The sequence below is a fragment of the Microcaecilia unicolor genome, chromosome 1 (genome assembly GCF_901765095.1).
Source record: "Microcaecilia unicolor chromosome 1, aMicUni1.1, whole genome shotgun sequence".
Classification (NCBI taxonomy): Eukaryota; Metazoa; Chordata; class Amphibia; order Gymnophiona; family Siphonopidae; genus Microcaecilia; species Microcaecilia unicolor.
The window spans coordinates 272,757,431-272,779,107 of record NC_044031.1 but is presented as its reverse complement, the minus strand read 5'-3'; the positions used below and the strand labels follow the sequence as shown (position 1 = coordinate 272,779,107).

At 42.2% G+C, this 21,677-nt stretch overlaps 1 protein-coding gene across 4 annotated transcripts in view; it reads right to left on the bottom strand.

Annotated features, from left to right (window-relative positions):
* ACAD11 (acyl-CoA dehydrogenase family member 11) overlaps positions 1–21,677 on the bottom strand; it is a 305,211-nt gene that overhangs the window by 196,023 nt on the left and 87,511 nt on the right. For all 4 annotated transcript variants that reach the window (XR_003942519.1, XR_003942520.1, XM_030206676.1 and 1 more), the window contains exons 11-13: positions 21,289–21,427; positions 11,614–11,721; positions 3,989–4,087 (exon numbers count right to left, since the gene is read on the bottom strand). Coding sequence is in view for 2 of the 4 variants with exons in the window: in XM_030206676.1 (XP_030062536.1) it covers positions 3,989–4,087; positions 11,614–11,721; positions 21,289–21,427 (346 nt within the window). In the remaining 2 variants the exon portion in view is untranslated. The remainder of the gene's footprint in view (positions 1–3,988; positions 4,088–11,613; positions 11,722–21,288; positions 21,428–21,677) is intronic.

Below are 21,677 nucleotides of genomic sequence, written 5' to 3'. Positions count from 1 at the left end.
CTATACTTGACTAGGAAAAATGAAAAACTTTGCCAAAATTGGTTACACTCAACAAAAATTTTTTAATTTAACTTACATAGTCTGCAACTCAAATATAAAAACTACTGATCCCTGACCTCCACTGTTACAGTTTTAAATGAAAACATATTCTGCATCCACTGTAGCCTTCATCACCAGGGGCCTAGCCAGACACCCAACTATGGGTGGGCAGAAGAACCCCCTCCCCCTGCCCCACAGGCAATTTGGTCTCTCTCCCTCTCCTGCCCACAGGACATTCAGTCTGTTAACCCCTCCAAGCATACCTTTTAAACAGCAAATTTTTGCCGGGAGCAACTGATACACATTGTTCGCACCAGCCCCACAGCCTTCTCCCTACGATGTACTCCCACCTATGCGGAAACAGGAAGCCATGTCAGAGGCAACGCTGTGGGGCCGGCTTGAGCAGTGTGCATCAGTCACTGCTCACTGACGGAAAATATCTGCTATTTAAAAGGTACGCGGGAGGGAGAGGTGTTGAGTGTTTTCAGTTGGCGGGGTTTAGGGATCCCCCGCCAACCACATCATAGGTGTGCTGTTACTGGGTGGGCCTCCATGGCTACGTCACCGTTCCTCACACAATAGCTACAGAGCAAAACTACAGCATTTTCCCATAGAATTCACCATTAAACTAGAATCAGACCATTTTTTGTATCTCAGTAACAGCAACATTATCCCTCTCAAGTAGCAAACACATTATGAATTAATACATAATCCCACAAATGTCACTCAGTACCTACAGAACAAAATCTACCATTCTATAATAGCAAGGACCTTTCTAGAAAAAGGCAGCATCGTAAGTATTGCAGTTAGCCCAGCTCATCAATACACCTACTGAGAAAATTAAGTAAACTGGATTCCTACAAATCCCTAAAGATACTCAATCCTAAGAGAATACCTGGCCTCAATCCCTAAGGCAGAACACAAATAGACACTTCTGAAATACAGAACAAATGGCCACAAACTAAAAATAGAAATATGTAGACAAAAATGAACCTGGAACACCAAGAAGCCACGTTGTGCAAGAAGCACACTTCCACTGTTCAAAATATAAAGATAGCAGCTGACCATTCCTAAAACAGATATTCTAATCACTAAATGGAAAATATTACTACATTACTCTTTCTACTTTTGTTGTTCGGTGATTTCATTTTTCTAATCATATTGGTCCCAGTCTCTGGTTCTTCTTTCTTCTATTGTCCTAGATTGCTGAGCAGGGTCCTCCTTGTTCATTTGCCATTTCTTTTCTCTCCTCTGTCTTCTTCACTTTCTCCCCCTCATTCATCTTTGGCATAGATCTTTCAGGTTCAGCTTTCTTCCTTTTATTTTTCTGCCTCTCAATCCAGTCAAATTTCACCCCTCCTCCTTATCATCCAATCTTCAAGCTCCCTCTTTTTATTGCTTCCTCCTCCCCTCTACGACCAGCATTTGACTCAATCTTTTCTTGCTCCCCCTATCCTGAATTTCTCCTCCTTTTTCCCATCGCTGCCTCCACTATTCACCTGCCTAAGTGCAGGAGTAAGAGGAAATGCCAGCATGGGGCCTCTGAGCCTGAGCAAATGTTCTGTGTCACAAATTTTAAAAATATATATACTCGAATAGGCAAAGAAAATCATTGATAATTTGAATGGTTTGTTCTTTTATAACTGTAATTCACTTTCCTTTTAATGACGGAGCTGGTGTTAGGGTTTGCCAGCAAAGGAGGAATGGGGGAGACCCATTGAAGAGGTTTGACAGGTCCGGGATTTCCTCTCAGACCTGTCAAACCAAACCCCCCCCCCCCCCAAACACTGAAGAACCCTGGTAGTTTAGTGGGTCCGCTAGCTCCCCCTCCCATTTAAAAAAATATAGCCCGGTGATCCAGTGGGATTACTAGCCCTCTCTCTGTCCCTTCTGCCCCCACCCCCACAGCCTACATCGTTGTCCGTAGTTGGAGGAGGGAGAGACTAGCAGTCCCTCCCTCCTCTTCGGACACCTCCTCAAAATTGCGGCGCCCTGCCCAGTGCATCCTGGGATGAGCTGGGCAGGCCTTAAATTCCATATAAGGGTTAAGCCCCGCCCAGCAGTGCACCAAAATTTTGAGGAGGCACCCAAAGAGGAAGGCAGGACTGCTAGTACCTCCCTTCTCCAATTACGGACAACGAGGTAGGCCATGTGAGGTGGGTGCTGGGAGGGGTGGAGGAAGGGAGGGAGGGTGGGCTAGTGGTCCCCACTGGACCACCAGGCCACTTTTTTCAATGTTAGGGTGGAGCTAGCAGTCACACTGAACCATCTGGGTTCTTTTGTGTTTGGGGGGGAAGCTTAGGTCTGACAGTTCTGGGCTTTTGACAACCCGAACCTGTCAAACAACTTTTGCGGGAGGATTGTACCTTGGACGCATGCCCACGCACAATCCTCCCGCAGAAGTACCCCTATGATCAGAGTTAATAGCATGCATAAATTTGCATGCTGATAGCTTTGATCATAGGGGCGTTATAGCCCCGCACTGTTCCAGAGCTATTTTTGGAACAGCATGGGGCTTCTGATCGTTGGCACCTGAAGTAGAAGGCAAGGAGTTCTGTCTCTTTTATTTTGTGGTTTTATGATAATTTCTCTTTAAAACGGTATCACAGGAACATGCAGCACATAGCTGTGTTCTCACTGATTCAAAATGGCTTCTCCAATAAACAACTTAATTTATTATTAGCATATTTAAAAAGTCCTTTTGAAGTGGAATGTTTAATGTTGCTTCCTTGAACAGTTCACTGCTTGCCGAGAAGTACCCGCTACTGATCCACCAAAGGACTGGATAAGACTGGGTGATCTATTAACCTCTACCATTTAACACACAAAGTCAGCAGTATTTGGTAATTTACAAAATACAGGGTCCCTTCTCAGCTATCCATCTGCAAAACCCATTGATCTTTCTTGCAGCTGTAGATATAGTCAAGAAGGAGGGTCAAAGGCACCAAAATCCATGTTTTATGTAACATGTGGAGAGCAATTCTATAAAAGGGCGATTAAATTTAGGCATCTAGAAGACATCTTTGTGGTGCCTACTCTATAAAGGCAAGCAAGAACCTACTTTCCTTTATTGAATACTAGTGTAACCAGGTATATAACATATGCATTTAGGTGTGAACACTTATGTCAGCCATAGAAGTGGTGTAGATGCTCACACCTAGATTTGGGAGATACAGAGGCGTATTTTCAAAGAACTTAGACTTACAAAGTTACATAGAAACCTATGGAACTTTGTAGGTCTAAGTGTTTTGAAAATGAGCCCCAATGTAGTCTATAAATTACTTGTATTAACTGCACATCCTGCCTAGACTTCACCCATGTGAATGCCCATCTGCATTCACATTCACACCTGCATTCACCGCGGGAGGTGGTGGAAATGAAAACGGTAATGGAATTCAAACATGCGTGGGATAAACATAAAGGAATCCTGTTCAGAAGGAATGGATCCTCAGGAGCTTAGCCGAGATTGGGTGGCAGAGCCAGTGGTGGGAGGCGGGGCTGGTGGTTGGGAGGCGGGGATAGTGTTGGCAGACTTATACGGTCTGTGCTGGGGCTGGTGGTTGGGAGGCAGGGAAAATGCTGGGCAGACTTATACGGTGGTGGGAGGCGGGGCTGGTGGTTGGGAGGCGGGGATAGTGCTGGGCAGACTTGTATGGTCTGTGCCCTGAAGAGGACAGGTACAAATCAAGGTAGGGTATACACAAAAAGTAGCACATATGAGTTTATCTTGTTGGGCAGACTGGATGGACCGTGCAGGTCTTTTCCTGCCGTCATCTACTATGTTACTATGTGCTAACGAAGATAGATACATATTTACAGAATAGTGTGCAGTCAGATAATTGGCATTTATGCATATATGTCCACATTCAGGGCATTTACACAAATATTTGATGTTTAAATATTAACACTTTCTTTATAGAATTACCCCCAATTGCCTGTTTGCACTTACCTGAGCTCCACCATTTTGTGCCACTGACTATGTAACTATCTCCATCCCGCTTAATGCTGCATTCCATATTAGTGGCATCACTTGATGCAACATCAGGCTCTGGAAAGAGAAATGGGACATTAACACCTGGCATTACAAGATATACATCAGTGATTGTGCAGCAGGATGTCACAATGTGCCTTCCTATGCAGTGGCAGAAGAAGCATTCTGGGTCCCTGGCTCCAGAGTAGCACCAGTCAAATCAATGAAAGGGTGGCCAGGAAAAGCAGCCTGATAGCAGTAGATCAAGAACTGAACAGAAGCATAAAGCCCAGAGTTTAAGGAGGAGTCTGAGCTCTTTCCTACCCCTATTAGAGGGGATCTGGTAGAGAGGAGGAAAAGCTGGTCATGCTCCCATAGAAGAATCCAGAAGAGTGAAAGATGTAGTATGAAGTGTGGTGGTTTTCCCACCCTGGGACTCATCAGAGTTTGGCTAAAAAGGAGAAGTAAAGAGATGAGAAGTGCCTGTCCCATAAATACAGTGCAGGAAGTTGTAAGCCTGATACTTGCTTGAACCCTGGGGCACAAGGTGCCTAAAGGAGTGGAAAGGAGATCTCATTCTGTCATAAAGAGAAGTAAAGAGAGGGAGGCTGCAACCAGTTACAAATCCAATCAGGGGTAAGGATCAGAACCCAGAAACAGTGTGAGTACTTGCTGACAGCCCACACGAGAGGATGTGGGTCCCAAGCCCCGAGAACATCCTACTTGCCTAGTCCACAGAGATTAAGAATGAAGAGAATTTGTTAAGGAACAAGGAGAATTATGTCCTAGAGAGAAGGAACTTTTCTAAACATCGAAAGACCACACAGTTTGTAAGAAAAGGGAGAAGAAGAGTAAGAGGAGAATAAGCTTCTCAAGAGAGGATATATCTCATAACCTAAAAGCTGACTATACTTAAAGAGTAACTAGAAGGAGGCTGTGCTATAAAAAGTCCCGAGAGTGACAAGGCACTTGCAAAGAAGCAGAGAGGGTTCAAAACCTATCTATCAGTGAAAGGATACAGGAGATGTAAGAGGAGAGAACATACTTCAGAGGAGACTAAGGACTGTAAACATTTAAGCAAGTTTGATACTTTTTTGCCATTATGTACTTTGTTTTTATGGCCTGTCTGAATCATTTTTATAGCATTCTAATTGTTAGTGCATTTTTTTCTAGCAAAAAAAGTGATGGTACTTAAATGCCAGGCCATCCTTCAGGAGTGAGGTAATCACTGAGGGACATACCTCACAATAGCCAGGCCCCATGCAACCAACCAGAAAATCTATGAGTTCTTGTATCCAGAACCTGGCTCTTTCATTAATACTTGAAGACCATAGATCGGTTTTAGCAAGCAATGAAAAAGGTGCCTGTACTCAGTACTCCCAAGTACCCCCTGAAAAAAGCCCTGTTTTTTTGTATATATTTGTACAGTTGGAGAAGATCATATAATTACTATTTTCAAAACATCTGTACCAAGATCAGCCGCTGCCAATAATTTCCACTTTTGAATATGAGTGGCTATCAAAAGGCTTCTGGGTCAATACTGCAACCATGGCAGTTAGCATTTAAAAAAAAATGGCTGTCATGGGCTTTTCTACACCCCCTCTATTCAATGCCATGCCATATCCGGATACTAGCACTGAACATCTGGCATTAGGCAGTCACCAGGAGTTATCTGGGTACTGTCAACAGTCACCATCATACCCGGATAGCTAGTCAATTAATTTTGGGCAGCCCTTTTTCTGTCTTAAGTTAACCGGTACTGCCGCTGAATATGGTGGCCGGGTAACTCCTGGCTCCACCTAGACACTGAACTACTCGGGTAAGTGCTACTGAAAATCTGTGCTAGACTGGATGATTTGAAAGTTATCTGGGTAGGAATTGTTCCTACCCATATAACTGCTGCTGAATATGGACCCTTTAACCTTTAGTAAGGAGCTAGCCTTCAGGGGACCATTATCCCAGTCTGTGTGTGCTAAGGGGAAAGGTTTTGAGGTACTGCACATTTTAGCCACAGATAACTACTAAATAAGTTGTGTACCTGCCCCTGGGGTTACCCTTGGCCCCATCGAAATGAAAGGGGGGTAGAGACTGGCTACACTGGAATAACGTAGGCCCCTTTAATGTAACTAGAACTCAGCTATCATAAATAAATAGAACCAGTTAGTTTTCTGAAATAGTTCCTTATGAACACATTGCTCCCTCCTGTTTACAATCACAAGAAAATAGTCTTTATTGACGTGACAGGAAAGCTTTCAAGATGTGGTCAGTCTGCACGCTGTTCCTTTATGAATACAACAGTATTAGTCACAAAGTACGTGTGTAGCTGGACTGGCTCGATGGCTTAAAGGATAATTCTGTGACTGTGTGTACGAGGAAAAGTATCCAAATACTTTTGATCAGTGCAGACTGACAGATTTTCAAAGCACAAGTAGGCACATATATCTGCTATGAAAACTACCCCAGGAAACTTTGGTGTCTGGAATATGCCTCTGATGTACCAGAGGCAAAACAAGGGGCCCTTGTCCGGTATTTTTTTAAAGCTATGATGCATACAAGACAGTGATTGTTATATGATTTATACAACACTATTTGATAATGATGCAAAAACAGGAGAAACAAAACTTCGCAGGGATATAGACAGTAGAACAAACAGCGAAGTGGACTAAAAAATGGATGACGCTCCAGGTGAAAAAACTTTATTGATTGGTGAACACGACTCGACACAGCTGTGTTTCGGCCTAAGGGGCCTGCATCAGGAGTCTAATTACAAACAAGCATATAAAAAAGTAAATTTACAGAAAAGCATATACAAAAAAAGGTAAAAACATGGACATCAAATAAATATAATGATAAATATCAACACAATGTTTGGTATGAATTTGATTAGAAAGAGATAAGAGCTCAAATAAGAATACCAATTAAAAATACAAATATAAATAAATACAAATGATTATAAAGAAATGGCTCTTATAAACATTTTTTAGATTAATATTATGAGCAGCATATTTGTTTGTTTTAAAGGGTACTAATTACAAACAATATAAAAATATATTTAAAAAATGGACATAAGACCAATATAGTGTTGCCTATCGACACAGTAATAGGTAAAATGTTTTGATTAAAATGAGATGAGAAATAAAATAAAAATACTGATAAAATTATAAATACAAATTTCAATATAAATGAATGTAAGAGAAAGGCTTTTATAAACAATTAAAAAAAAAGATATTGTGAGCTGCATATTGTTTGTTTTAAAGGGGGGATGTCTTGCATTCACAGAATGCAAAATTCATATAAATTATTTATTTATTTATTGCATTTGTATCCCACATTTTCCCACCTATTTGCAGGCTCAATGTGGCTTACATTATTCCATAATGGCGATCGCAATTTCTGGAATGAGAAATACAAAGTGGTATTGCATTAAAGTTCATAAGTGACCGAGTAGATTAAGCAGTCATGTATAGAGAATTCATATTCGGAATGAGGAATAGAGTTATGCTGTGATAGGCAAGCTCTTGTTTAATAAAAAACTACAAAGGGAGAGAAAGATAATATGTGTATGGGAATTCGTCTTTCTTGGTGTTTGGATGAAAAAAGCTGTTACCTTGTGTGATCTAGAGTTCACTCGTTGTGTCTAATAAAGGAAATATATTCATGTATCAGTTAACAAAGACACACCATGGCATTCTATGTAAAGGTTATTGTAGAAACATAGAAACAACAGGGCATACTATTGAAAGATTGTTGCAGAAACATTCTAGGTACTATAGTAATGCAATATTATAATGCGTTAGATATAGTGTATAGGTGCTTCATAATATTGAAAAACTGATTTTTGTAAGGATAAGTGCCCAACAGGTAACACCTTATAAATTGTGAAAAGAGCTATTTTTGTGCACAGAACTACATGATGTTGTCAATGTATATTCTACCGGTGAACTTACTCGTCATTTAATAGATGGTGTTGAAATGAAGCTGTAGTGTCTCAATTTGAAGTAAAGCTGTGTGGGAAAATATTCTTTGAATTGACGTCGGAACAAGCAATACACAGGTCAAATGACTGCATTGTTTTAGCAAAGCTTTCTGTTTTTGTGTGAAGTATTCAATTACATATGCTATCTTTTATAACATCTGGTACCATACAAGATGTTTCTTATGAATCCTAGTATTATAAATGATCGCAAATAAACCCTGCTCTGTGTCCCCTAAGAGTACATGCAGTTATGCTAAAATTAGCGCTGAAAATAAAAAACGCGCTGAAAGTAAAAAAAACCGAAACCATCTTACTCTTTTTGTAACATCGCAAATCAACCCGCTGTGTGTTCTCTCAGGGTACCTGCAATTATGCTGAAATTAGTGCGGAAAGTAAAAAACGCTGAAAGTGAAAAACGAGGTCATCTTGCCCCCTTTTTTAGTTAACCTTACCATAATCAAACCAGAAAAAGGTCTAAACGCATTCATCTGTAATTACCATTTTCGAAAAACAAAGTCCCAAGGAAAATCATAGAAAAACAAGACATAGGGATGTCTGTTTGGCAGCATTCCTAGTGAACTGGCTACACAGACAGCCCAGCACTGCAGAGGGGCTGCCTAGTGGTCAGTGAAGTGAACTTCACACAGAAGGACCAAGGTACAAATCCCTCCTAAACTCCTTCATATTGTATGGTGAGTCCTCCAGGGACAGAGAAAACCTAAATGTCCACCACTACAATAGTCCTCAGGCTTGCAGATCACTTATATATTTACGTACAGGAGGTATTTCTATGTGCCAGGAGGGCTCGCACATTTATACTGAAATGAAAGAGTTAAAGTGGGAATTGAACCTGGTCCCGTTGTTCACTGTCCACTGCACTGCCCAAGGCTACTCCATCTACTTGCTTGCTGCCTTCTTAGGAATGACCATAATATATGGAGCTGTAGGAGGGGGGTCAGCAACCACTGGGGAATTAAGGAGAGGTCATGCCTTCACCCCTCCAGTGTCAGCTGGTCAGTTAGGGCACCTTTTTTCAGACTTAGTCGTGACTGAAACAGGTCTAGATAAAACATTTTTCCTGCCCTGGACCTTTTTTTTCTATTCTATTATTGCAGAAAAACATCCAGATTGTAAGCCCGCCCAAATCTCTCCCAAATCACACCTCCAACAAGCCCACTTGCTATTTGGATGCACTCAGTGAAAAATGTCCCAATTCTGCCTTTTCAAAATTTTGATTTAGATGTTTTGCAGGAAAAACATCCATCTGCCCCTTTTGAGATGATTTTCTCTTTTGAAAATGAGCGTCTAAGGCATTAGCTTGCAATTCCATGGTGATTAATGGATCAAAAATATTTCCTAATATCTTTAACCCTAGAAGGCCCAGAGGGGTCAAAAATGACCCCATGAGGTATTTACCTTATTTTTCGGACTATAAGACGCACCGGACCATAAGACGCACCTAGGTTTTAGAGGAGGGAAATAGGAAAAAAAAATTTTCCTTTTTCCCTCCTCTAAAACCTAGGTGCTCCGGTGCGTCTTGTCTGAGTTCGGGATCGCCCTCCCCCCGGCCCTGTCACCATTTCTCCCTACTCACGTCACGCGATCTTCCCTGGTGGTCTAGTGACGTCGGGGCAGGAAAGACCGTCAGGCTGCATACAGGAGGACGGAGAGCAGCGCGCTGGGCAGGAAAAAGGGGGCTCTTTCCTGCCCCGACGTCACTAGGCCACCAGGGAAGATCGCGTGACGTGAGTAGGGAGAAGTGGTGACAGTGCCGGGGGGAGGGCGATCCCGAACTCGGGGGGAGGGCGGGAGGGAGGGAAATCGCTACTTTCGGACTATAAGACGCACCCCCCATTTTCCTCCCAAATTTGGGGGGAAAAAGTGCGTCTTATAGTCCGAAAAATACGGTATGTTGGTGTATGATGAGTTGTGTACATTTTGAAGATCTTGCTTTTTGTGACTTTTTTCATGACTTGCCTCTTGCTTGCATCACCACCGAGTCCCACAGGATTTCAAAAGTGACCCCAATTAAATAATTAGCATTATCTACTCCAGGGGGATTCTGTGCAAAACAAATATTTGAAAATGAGGCAAGTGGGGGACTGGTAAAAGGTGGCTGCTGTATGTGTGAGTAGGGAGGGGTGCTGGAATACAGATGGATGGAGTGAGTTTTAGGGGAGGGGCTCAAAAAGGTGGATCAGGTGTGTGTGTGCTCCATGGGAATGGGGTAGAGTACCTGTCTCACAACAGCATTTGTCTGTAGGAAGGTGCATGGGAAACTGCTGTGGCTACGGTGGTGGTGGTAGGGGATTTCATACCTAGGGTGAGATGCCAACCCTTATAATGGGGGAATTCTGTATGCACTCACTGTAAAATATGCTCCCTAGTCCGCATATTTTCAAAGCACTTAGCCTTCCAAAGTTCCATAGAAACCTATGGAACTTTGGAAGGCTAAGTGCTTTGAAAATATGAAAATCATTCACGGAGATGCCCCAGCCTACATGTCAGACCTGATAGACTTACCACCCAGGAATGCTAAAATATCATTCTGCACGTTCCTAAATCTTCACTTAGTGGTGATATCCAGTCGACTAATCAGATAACTATCTGGATAAAGTTAGAACAGTAAAAAGGCTGCCATAACTATCTGGATAGCGTCAGTACCGAACTGAACTATCTACATATAAAGGGGTCCTTTTACAAAGGCACGCTAGTGTTTTTAGTCTGACCTAAACGCTAGAGACGCCATAGAACTATATGGGCGTCTCTAACATTTAGCACGTGCTTATTTTTAGCACACACTAAAAACGCTAGTGCACCTTTGTAAAAAGACCCCTCAATGCCTTAGGACCTGTGGGTCCCCATGTAAGGTCCCCACGAGGATTCCGTGCTGGGGTGTTTTTTTTTTTAAAGGTCCACTGTCTTCCATCAAGATCAATGGGAACTTAAAACAAAATTAAAACTAATGGTTTTCATTTTATTCAGGACCCAAGCCCATTTATTTTATTTGAAATGAAATGAACCAGAAATGGACGTTATACTCTGTGCTTCAAAATGAACACACATCTCAATTAAAAGTGCTTTACAGACCATTCTTCTATTAAAACATAAAGCGAGATCCAAAAGGGACTGCTTAAGAGGGAGCGGTAGGGAGGTAAAAAGCAACAATGGTCCCACAAGTTCTTTTTGGAAATTAGGATAAATTTGATGATTCACTCTCTTTCAAGTACAGGCTTTTACAGTGTTTGTGCAAGAGAAATGCCAATTACAGTAAATTATTCTACTGACAAGGTTATGAGGCATTTTCTTAGGAAAGACCATCAAAACAGTGCTGTTTTCAGACAGATAATTACCAGTTTCACTTTTTGATAACACTCATAACACTACAAACTTCTTGACTGCTCCAACTTGCTTAAATCAGATTCTACCGAACCAAACTTCATAGTACTATAGTTTAGTTTCCATATATATTTAATTCTTGATCTCTCTGGTAAGGAATGTCAAACACAGTGATAGCTAATGGATTTAATTATGTGCAAGCCCATGCACTAAGAATTGATTAAAGTCATTAATACTTATCCCACAGGCTACTGAATAAAAATCGAAAGGTATAGATCTGTTTTATTACCTGTCATACAGAAGCAGGATTGAAATTCCCCCTTCAGAAGAGGATCCAGCCATTTCTTCTTTTGTTCCTCAGTTCCATACAAATGGAGCACTTCTATGTTGCCTGTATCTGTTAGTAATTAAAAACATTTACAAAACAGTACATATTTGGTTACCGAAGTGCCATGAAATCACATGATTAGATATTTATTTATTAAAAAGATTTATAGATTGCACGATCTACCATTCTCAGTTGTGTACAACAGAACAATAAATTTAAGACAAACTAAAAAGTATACAATTAAATAATCTAAACAAAACAAAAATCAATACTGAAGAGCCTAAAGGGTAAAAACAGCTGAACATAAAAACAATTTTGGAATGCCAGAAAGTTCACCCACCCACTCTTCAGGGGAATTACAACATAGTAATTCTAAAAAGGTTCTAGCGTCAAGGCATTTCAGCAACTACCTTGAATAGTTTTGGAAAAAGATTTAGCACTGGGAACATTATAGCCAACAGCAGCAGTGAGCATTTTTTTTTTTTTTTTAGGTTTCTCAAAAGCTTTTAATTGTTGAGCTTCTGTGCTCAGTTATTGAAAGAGTTAAGTCTTCATCATCTTGAATTTAAACTTTTTCAACTCTACTTTAACTAGTTGATCTATCTTGTTTTGTTATAATGTTGCAGAATGGAGCTCACAGACTTTTACAACATGATCTAATATAAAATGTCCCAATGGAGATTATATAATGTTACAATAAGATTCATAGTAACTTAGTAGATGACAGCAGTCTGCCCAACAAGATAGACTGAGGGGCTCTCTTACAAAGGCACGGGAGGGCTAACACTCAGGTAGTGTGAGCCCAATTAGCACTACCGTCGGGGTAGCGTGTACACCCAACAGTAATTCCGAGTTTGGAGCGTGCTGAATCCCGTTGTAAAATATTTTTTCTATTTTCTTCCATTGGGGTGTTCCTGGCAGTAACCGGCAGCACACCCACGTTGGCGCGCGCTGCATGGTTACCATGTAGGTAGCATGTGAGCCCTTACCACTAGGTCAATGGGTGGCGGTAAGGGCTCAGGTCGTAAATAGACGCGCACTAGTTTTAATATTAGCATAGGTCCATTTCCCGGCCCATTAAAAAAATAACCCTTTTCCCAGCTGTGGTAAAAAAATGGCCCAGCGTGCACTTAAAAGACACACCCATACTACTGCAGGCCACTTTTTACTGCGACTTTGTAAAAGGACCCCTCATAGCATAAAGGTATGATGTGATGCCACATATGCATATTTTCAGGGCACATACAGTAGAAGTTTGTCTGACACTGGCCTTGTTCCCAAACTACTGAAGTGGGCATGAAGCCCCACTCCAGCCCATCCAAACCTGTCCAGCCATGATCAGGGCTGAGATCATAGAAGTCTGCCCAGCACTGGCTTTGCTTCCTAATTACTGGAGTTGCCATCTAATCACTGCTAAGTTTGTTTGGTTCTATTCTTTCCATACAGGATTCCTTTGTGTTTATCCCACATATTTTTAAATTATGTTACCGTTTTCATCTCCACCATCTCAAATATCCAAATCCAAATATTTGAATTTCTGTATCATATCATCCCATCTCTCCTTTCCTCCAGATCAAGTGTCTCTTCATGTGTGGCACAAACCCCATACCATTTTCGTCACTTTTCTCTGAACTGCTTCAAGCCTTCTTACATCCTTAGCAAGATACAGCCTCCAAATCTGAACACAATACTCCAAGTGGGGCCTCACTGATGACTTATACAGGGGCATCTATATCTCCTTTCTTCTGCTGAATATACTCCTTTGCATGCAGCCTAGCATCCTTCTGGTTGTGGCCACCACCTTGTCACATTGTTTCATCACCTTAAAATCCTCAGATATCATCATCACAAGGTCCCTTTCCTAAGCTGTACTCATCAATCTCTTACCTCCTATCTCGTACTTTTCTTTTCGATTTCTGCTCCTTAAGACATCACTCTGCACTTCTTCACATTAAATTTTTAACTACTAGACTTTTGACCATTCTTCTAATTTTTGAAGATCTCTTCTCATGGTTTCTACTTCCTCTAGGGTATCCACTCTATTGGCTATCTTCATGTCATCTGCAGAAAGGCAAACATTTCCTTCTAACCCTTTAGCAATGTCTCTCCCAAATATATTAAACAGAATTGGCCCCAGTACCGACCCGAGGCACTCTACTACTCAACTTCCTTTCCTTCGAACAAATTCCATTTACCACCACCCTCTATCGCCTATCAGTCAACCAATTTCCAATCTAGTTCACCACTTTGGGTCCTAAGGTCAGCCCTCTCAGCTTATTCAGGAGCCTTCTGTGAGGAACAATATCAAAGGCTTTGCTGAAATCTAAGTAGATTACAACTAGCGCATGTTCTTTATCCAGTTCTTTGGTCACCCAGTCAAAGAAATCAAATCAGATTCGTTTGGCAGGATTTTCCTTTGGTAAAACCATCTTGCCTCACCCTGCAACCTGTTGGATTCTAGAAAGCTAACTTTTCCTTCACTGGTGATTCCATTATTTTTCCTACCACCAATGTGAGGCTTACCGGCCTGTAGTTTCCCACTTCTTTCCTGTCCCCACTTTTGTGAAGAAGGACCACATCCACTCATCTCCAATCTCAAAGAACCTGTCTCCCATCTCTAAAGATCTATTAAATAAATCCTTAAGAGGTCCCACCAGATTTCTCTACGCTCCCTCAGTGTTCTAGGATGTATCCCATCCGGCCCCATAGCTTTGTCCACTTTCAGATTTTCAAGTTGTTTATAAATGCTTTCTACCATGAACAGTGAAATATCCACTCCATTTCCAGATATACCCTTGGCAGTCGAGCGTGGTCCTTCACTAGGATTTTCGTCCGTGAACACTGAAGATAAGTATATGTTTAGCACATTTGCTTTATCCTCATCACTCTCCAAATAGTTGTTCTCAGCATCTTTCAGTCTTACTATTGAATCCCTAGCCTTTCTCCTTTCCCCAATATATCTGAAAAATGTCTTGTCACCTCTCTCTAGCCATTTCTTTTCTTTTGCCTGTGCTTTTACTAACAATATTTCCATCTTTGCTTCTTTGAGTTTAATCCGGCAATCTTTTCTGTGATCCTCTTGTTGTATTCTGTATTTCTTGAATGCAGCCTTTTGCCCTTATTTTTTCAGCCACTTGTTTTGAGAACCATATAGGCTTCCTGTTTCTCTTGTTTTTGTACTTTCCTTATATAAAGATCTGTTGCCATATTTATAGCAGCTTTCAGCTTCCACTTCTTCATACTGTCAGCTCTTTCTTCAGGTACTCCATTTAACCAAAATCAGCATGTCTGAAATCCAGTACTTTGAGTTTTATGCATCTGCACTTCATTTTTGATCTTATCAAACTATATCATGTGATGAAGTGGGCACCCACCTGGACGGTGGAAACATTTCTTCCATTTGTGAGCACTAGATCTAGAGTCGCCCCTTCCCTCATGGGTTCCATCACCATTTGTCTGAGCAAAGCACTTTAACAGGCATCCACAATATCTCTGCTTCTTTCTAATTTCTGCTGATGGAATGTTCCAATCCACATCAACAGTACCTCTCCTTTCATTCCAACCTTAGATCAGATCCTTGTCCAGCTTCTCAATTTGTGCCGGAGGTCTGTAGATAACACCTGTGTAGATACAGATTCTATCTTCTCTTTCCAGGATAATTCATATCGCTTCTTCTTTTCCCCAGGTTCCCTGCATTTTAGCTGCTCTGATATTGAGTTTTCACATATACTATCACTTCTCCAACTCTTCGGACCTCCCTATCTTTACTATAAAGATTATGGCCCAGTATGGTCGCATTCCATTCATGGGAATCATTGAACCATATATCTGTAATAGGAACAATATCCAAGTCTGCCTCAAACATCAGGGCTTGCAAATTTTGAAGAACCTTTTTACTAAGACTATGAGCATTTGTACTCATTACTTTCCATGTGCTTTATAAAGTAAGTTGTTTAAATAGTTTTCTATATTAACATTACCTTCCACATTGCTGTCTTGTTTTTGCTGGGGGTGACTTTCTGAATTTCCTTGCTTCCTTTTGTCACTCCCATACTCTAGTTTAAATGTCTAGAAACATACTCTGTTTTATGTAGTCTTTTCTCTCCCTTTTCATATATAGGAATAACGTCAGAAAAAGCTACAGTCCTAACCAAAGACTCAAGTCCCCAAGCTTCTGGAATGTGCTCCAAACTTGCTATTGTTGGTCAGGCCATTTGTCCTCAGGTGGATTACAATATCAGTATTTGAATCCTTACTCTCTTCTCTGACCATATTCAGTATTTGGTTGGTATTTCTGGCAGCAGGGAATCCTGGAAAGCATTCACTAGATTGGGACCCTTGAATTGTGTTCCTAATTTAATGCCTCATATAATGGAGTTCCCTAGCAGTAAGAATTTTCTGCTCTTAGCTGATTTGTCATTCATTTGGGGATGTCCTTTGGATTGAGTTACATTCCTTGTCTCCGGCTCCATATCAGTACTTCTTTTTTTCAACATCATAATATTCCAATGCAGCAAAGGAATTATATAGGGGCAAAGGTTGGGAGGGAGAATGTCTCTGAAACAGGTTGTAATCTTCCTGATCCTACTGTGATCCATCTATTCCTTTTGTGACTTTATTCTTTGTGGAAGTGCTGGTGGTTAATTGGCTGGGAACTGGGTAGTCCTGGATGTTTCTTTAATTGAGGTCAATTCCTTTTTGAGTTTATTGATTTAATATTTCATTACTGATATTTGATGACAGATGGGGCAAGCTCTAAAGTTCAAGATGGTTTGCCTTAGGACCAAGGCACAACAAATATTGCACTGAATGAAAGTCATGTTGATATTATTAACATGTGTGAAAAGGAACACTATGTTAAGGGATATCAACGAGCAGGACTGTCCAATAGAGGGTGGACAGAAATATAGCAAACTATGTGCCTCTCTTACAAAGCCGCGCTTAGCGATTCCCGTGCAACTAGGGTTACCATATGGCTCCAGAAAAAGGAGGACGGATTGAGCCAGCCGGGTTTTACTTCCATTGCTTTCCATTGAAATCAATGGAAGTAAAACCCGGCTGGCTCAATTACTTCCATTGAAAGCAATGGAAGTAAAACCCGGCTGGCTCAATCTGTCCTCCTTTTTCTGGAGCCATATGGTAACCCTACGTGCAACAAATGAGAGGAAGCCTATAGGAACTGAATGGGCTTCCTCTCATTTGCTGCACTGAGAATGGGTAGCACAGCTTTGTAAAAGAGGCCTTACAGGAGCAAGCAGCTCTGCCAGGGAGAGGAAAGGAAGCTTTTTTTCCTCTCTCCTGTACAGGATAGATGGAGGCAAAGTCAGTAAATTTTTCTAGTAAGGATAAAGAGAGGGACACACAGGTAAGAGAGCAGTTTGGAATCTATGAATCAAACCAAACACAAAAATCTGAAGATATATAAATGCAGAAAAGTTTAGCTTTCAGGCTTGCAGTGCTTCAAATCACGAAGTGTGCTTCTCAGGGATTCCCAGCTCTCCAGGAAGCAGACCCTACCTTGATGACAGACTTTACTAGGCACCAGGTACAATGGGAGCCCAATTAAATTAAAATAAACCTCAGCCAACTCTACAGTAGGAAGATTCAACAAACATGTCCCCAAAATAAAGATATAATTAAACATGTGGTTATAATTAAACCTTTTATAAAGGTTTCTCTGCATGTAAAACCTGTTTTACACATGGAAAAGGCTTTTGAAGATGTCATAAAGGCTCTTTATACCTAGCTGTGGTAAGCACTAATGCATGCTTACTGCAGCTTAAAAGGACTTACCACAGGGCATACTCAGGCATCCTGCAGTGAGTTTGCAATGTGTGCGCCCTATCCACGTGCTAAAAAATAATTTTCTTTTTATCACAGAGGGGGCGTGTCTGTGCTAATCAGTTAGCACAGCTACACTGCCACACTAACTGATTAGGTGTGAGCCCTTACTGCCTACAAAACTGGTGAAAGAGAGTGCCTCTGGTGGAAATGGCTTTTTCAGCTACTGCTGGCCAAGTATAAGGCTGTGTTTTGGATATTCTGGTTGCCTGCTTAAGAACTATGAAGTAGGTTAGAATTTGAACTTTTTTCCTATGTTTTTGCTTTGAATGTTTTATTTATCTTTTATGTGTGTATATTGTACCTCGCCCTGGACAAGGGCAGGTTATAAATAATAAATCTAAATCTCTTGAGGAGAGGGATTAGATGAACTTCCATATGACCAGAGGCATAGCTAGGTGAGCCGCCAGGGGAGCAGCTGCTCCCCCAAACCGACTTCTGATGGTGTAGGTGCCTATTTTTCACGCGATCTGTCGCATTTAAAATATGCACCAGTACCATCAGCAATCCACACTCCACTCCCCCTGTGCCCTCAACTTGTCTATGCTTCTGCATATGAGTCCTCTGACAAGAAGTAATATGGATCGTCATCCGAATCCCATGAGCGGTCCAAATCAGACTCTTCACCATACTCAGGTGCAGGTGAATGAGTTTGTACCGGCCTCGGCCTAGTAGAATGATGTCCATGCTCTGAGGAACATCAAGGTGCAGCCCTACCCTCAGACTCCGGGAAAGCTTCCTTCCCTGATGTCGAAGGCAGTACTGCCTGTCTGGACATCGACACTGACACCTGGCAAGGTGCTGGCATCGATGATCTGAGCACTGGCACTTATGGAGCCTTGGAGAGTGCCTGAGGCAGTTCAGCCAGTGGTGCGAGAGCCCTCGATGCCAAAGTTGGAGCCCTTTGTAGCAATTGCGCCAGCTCCTCTCGAAACATGCTGTGGACATTGGCAAAGGCATGGGAACTGAGGCAGAGGCAGTCTAAGAAGATGTCAGTGCTGAACCTGTGGCTGGGACCTGGCCGCTGTTATGATTCTGCTAGACAGGCAGGGGAATGTTTGGGGCTCACTCCTGATTGGCTTGTCAGGGGCTGAGCTGATGGCTGAAGCAGCAGAAACCTGATCTACTTAAGCCTACTTCTCCTTATCTCTCTTGCTTTAGTGTTTGATTGCTGTCAGCTGAAGCCAGCTTTCCTCTCTTTCTGTTTGTGCTAGTGCATGCTGTGTTTATCTTGGAGATTTCCTTTCTCTCCTCATAGCTTGTAGATTCTGTGTGAATGTTCCCAGCTTGTGCTTGATTGCCTCACTACACTGCACCTGGGTCTATTCTCTGCTTGGCTGGTGTTGTATTGTTTGTGGTAAGTTTGTCCCTTGTATCCTTCCAGTTTGTTTGTTTGTTTAAGTTTTCCTTTCCTCTGTGTTCAGGGCCGGTCTTAGGCAGAGGCGACCAAGGCGACCGCATAGGGCCCCGCTCAGCGTGCCTCAACTCTGCCTCGTGCCTCCGCTCTGACCCGGACCGGGACCACATCGAGTCACTCAACCTCTCTCCAGCCATAGGCAGATAAAGCATTCCTGGCATATCTTGTACACTGTGCTGGATCTTTTCTTAATATTTTCCTTATTTTCTCCTTTGTTATGAGAATTGGAACTACTAATTGTAGTGGACTTGAACTGAATAATTTCTGGAGAGGGGAGGTTTCATGATGATAGCATTGTGCTTATTATTTCAATCAGTTTTTTTGTACAAGTTTAGCTTCATTTGTCTTTATTTGAAATTTCATAAATAAAAATTTCTAAAAATGGAATAATCTTATCAATAGGGTGGAGCTAGGGTGGGGCGGAGCTATGGTGGGGGCGGGGCTAGGATGGAGCCCCACCAAATTGGTCTGCACAGGGCCCCGCACTTGCTAAGACCGGCCCTGTCTGTGTTAACCCTTTGTCTGCAATGTAAGCCCTGCTTCTGGCAGGTTGTGTTTTGAAGCAGTCTTTTCCTTTAGTCTGCTTTAATTCCTTCTTTGCTGTGTCTGACTCCTGTTTCTGATGAGCGCTGCTCCTTAACTGATCTATGTGTGTTAAGGCAATGTTCACTGTTTGCTTACCTTTCCCTTGTCCTTGTGTGCTGTGTGGCACAGCCTTGTGTATTTCTTTACTGCAGTTCCCTTTATCCCTGTATGTTGTGAGGCAGCGTTGTGTATTCCTATATAGCAGTTCCCTTTATCCCTGTATGTTGTGAGGTTAGCGCTGTGTATTCTTAGGTGGCTTTCCCTTTCTCTTGTGTGCTGTATGGTACAGCCTAGAGTGTTCTCTTGTGTGGCTTCCTTTATCCTTGACTGCCTGTTGCACAGCCTTATGTTTCCTACTGGAACATCTGTCAGTCCCTTTTCCCTTGCATTCTTAGCTAGCGCTGTGTGCGTTGCTGGTGCTCCTATCCCTTTGGGGACCCCTTGTTGTTCTTTCTCCCGTCCCAGTGTATGACTTGGTTCCTGTTCGGCCATGAGGCCCGCACACTTGGACTCTGTGCGAGTGGGTTCCCAATAGGCTGTGAGGCCCACCTGAATGCTCTATCTCCCATTTTCTGGTTGTGCTAGTTGGTTGTTGTGTATGTGCGGGATTTGGTGGCTGGGGTAGTGCGTAGTGCCTGTTTGGTCTACCCCAGGCCTTGGCTAAAACCCTATACTAGGCCTCGGCCTGGGCTCAAGGGCTCACGACTAGATTAACAGCCTTGCACAATGGCACCTCTTCCAAAGAGGCAGAGCACACCTCCCACCGCAGGTGCTTCTCAAGTATTGGAGGTTCCAATGTCCAGATGCTCCCAGCACCATCCATCGAGGTAGATCAATGCTTATGTTTCTTGGGCTTCCCCCAATGCATAGAGCCTTGATCCCCCAGTGCCGATGAGGACACTGCTGAATCCGTATGGGTCCTCAATATTGGTGTCGGGTCCGATGCTGACCAGTCCTGGGACCTGCTACCAGTGCCTGGTGTCGAGGCACGTGGAGACCCACTCGATGCCAGTGCACTCCCAGTAGACGCTGAAGTGAGAGCAGCCATGGAGGCTGATGCCACCAGTGTCGAAGTCGATGGTCCATTTGAGCCAGTCACACCTGCTGAGTTGTCATCTGCTTTTTTAAAACAGAAATCACAATCAGAGGGGTCATGATCTGGCCCAAGGCACCCAATGCATCAACTGTGCAGGTCCGTGGCAGAAAACATGTATCCACACTTAGCACACCTCTTGAAGCCACTGGGGGTCTTCTGTGATGTCGAAAAAAAGTATTTTGGTACATTAGACTCCTCAATCTTAAACAATTAAAAAAAAAGGTCAGTGTTGGTGTATTCTATTCTAGTGTATCTGTTATTTGATAGAAAGTCATAAGAAACCAAGATCTCTCATGCTGTTAAAATTTGCCGTTTCCCCCCCCCCCCCCCCCCCCCCCCGCATACACTCATGTTGGTGATATGCACTACTGTTTTATACCTGAAAACTTAATAAAATGTTTAATATAGTAAACTGAAAAAATGGTTATTTTTGTGAAAATCCAGTTTCTTCACTCTCCATTGGTATACAAAACAAGACAGGGAGATAAGGAACCAGAGGTGGCTTCACAACATTATAGAATAATTCCCCCATACAGTCCCAGAAAAATGATATTGTTTAAAAGCAAGCAGCAAAATCAGGTTCCCTACCATATTCTTTTTAATGTACGCAGGGGGAGAAGGATGCATTACAGTTCAATGCATGAGTATTCATGCTTTCTTTGCCATACCAAATTGTTAAAAATCTATATTTGCTAACCTGGTGCCTGGCAGTTGAAGATTTCTGGAGCAAAGAAGCATTTGCCAGTCTCCTCTGCAATCAATGCATAGTCAGCCTGGCTGAGCCCACTGACAGCTGGCAGGAACAAATTCCACAAACCTTCAGCTTTTGCCATTTCCTACCAATGACAGGAAAATTTTTATAACTGGCAAGGACAAGTTGTATTTATAATTACTGAGGACAAATATATTTCCATCAGAAAAAAACCCAAAATAACATTTATGATGTATCAATGCTACAGAAACCAACATAAATGAGGGCAAGAATGTTTATTCCACTAAAAAGCTGGAACCTATATGCATAGCCTCGACTTTTGAGAAGACCAGTCTGCTTTACTATTCTGTACTATTAAAGCTATACAAACATCA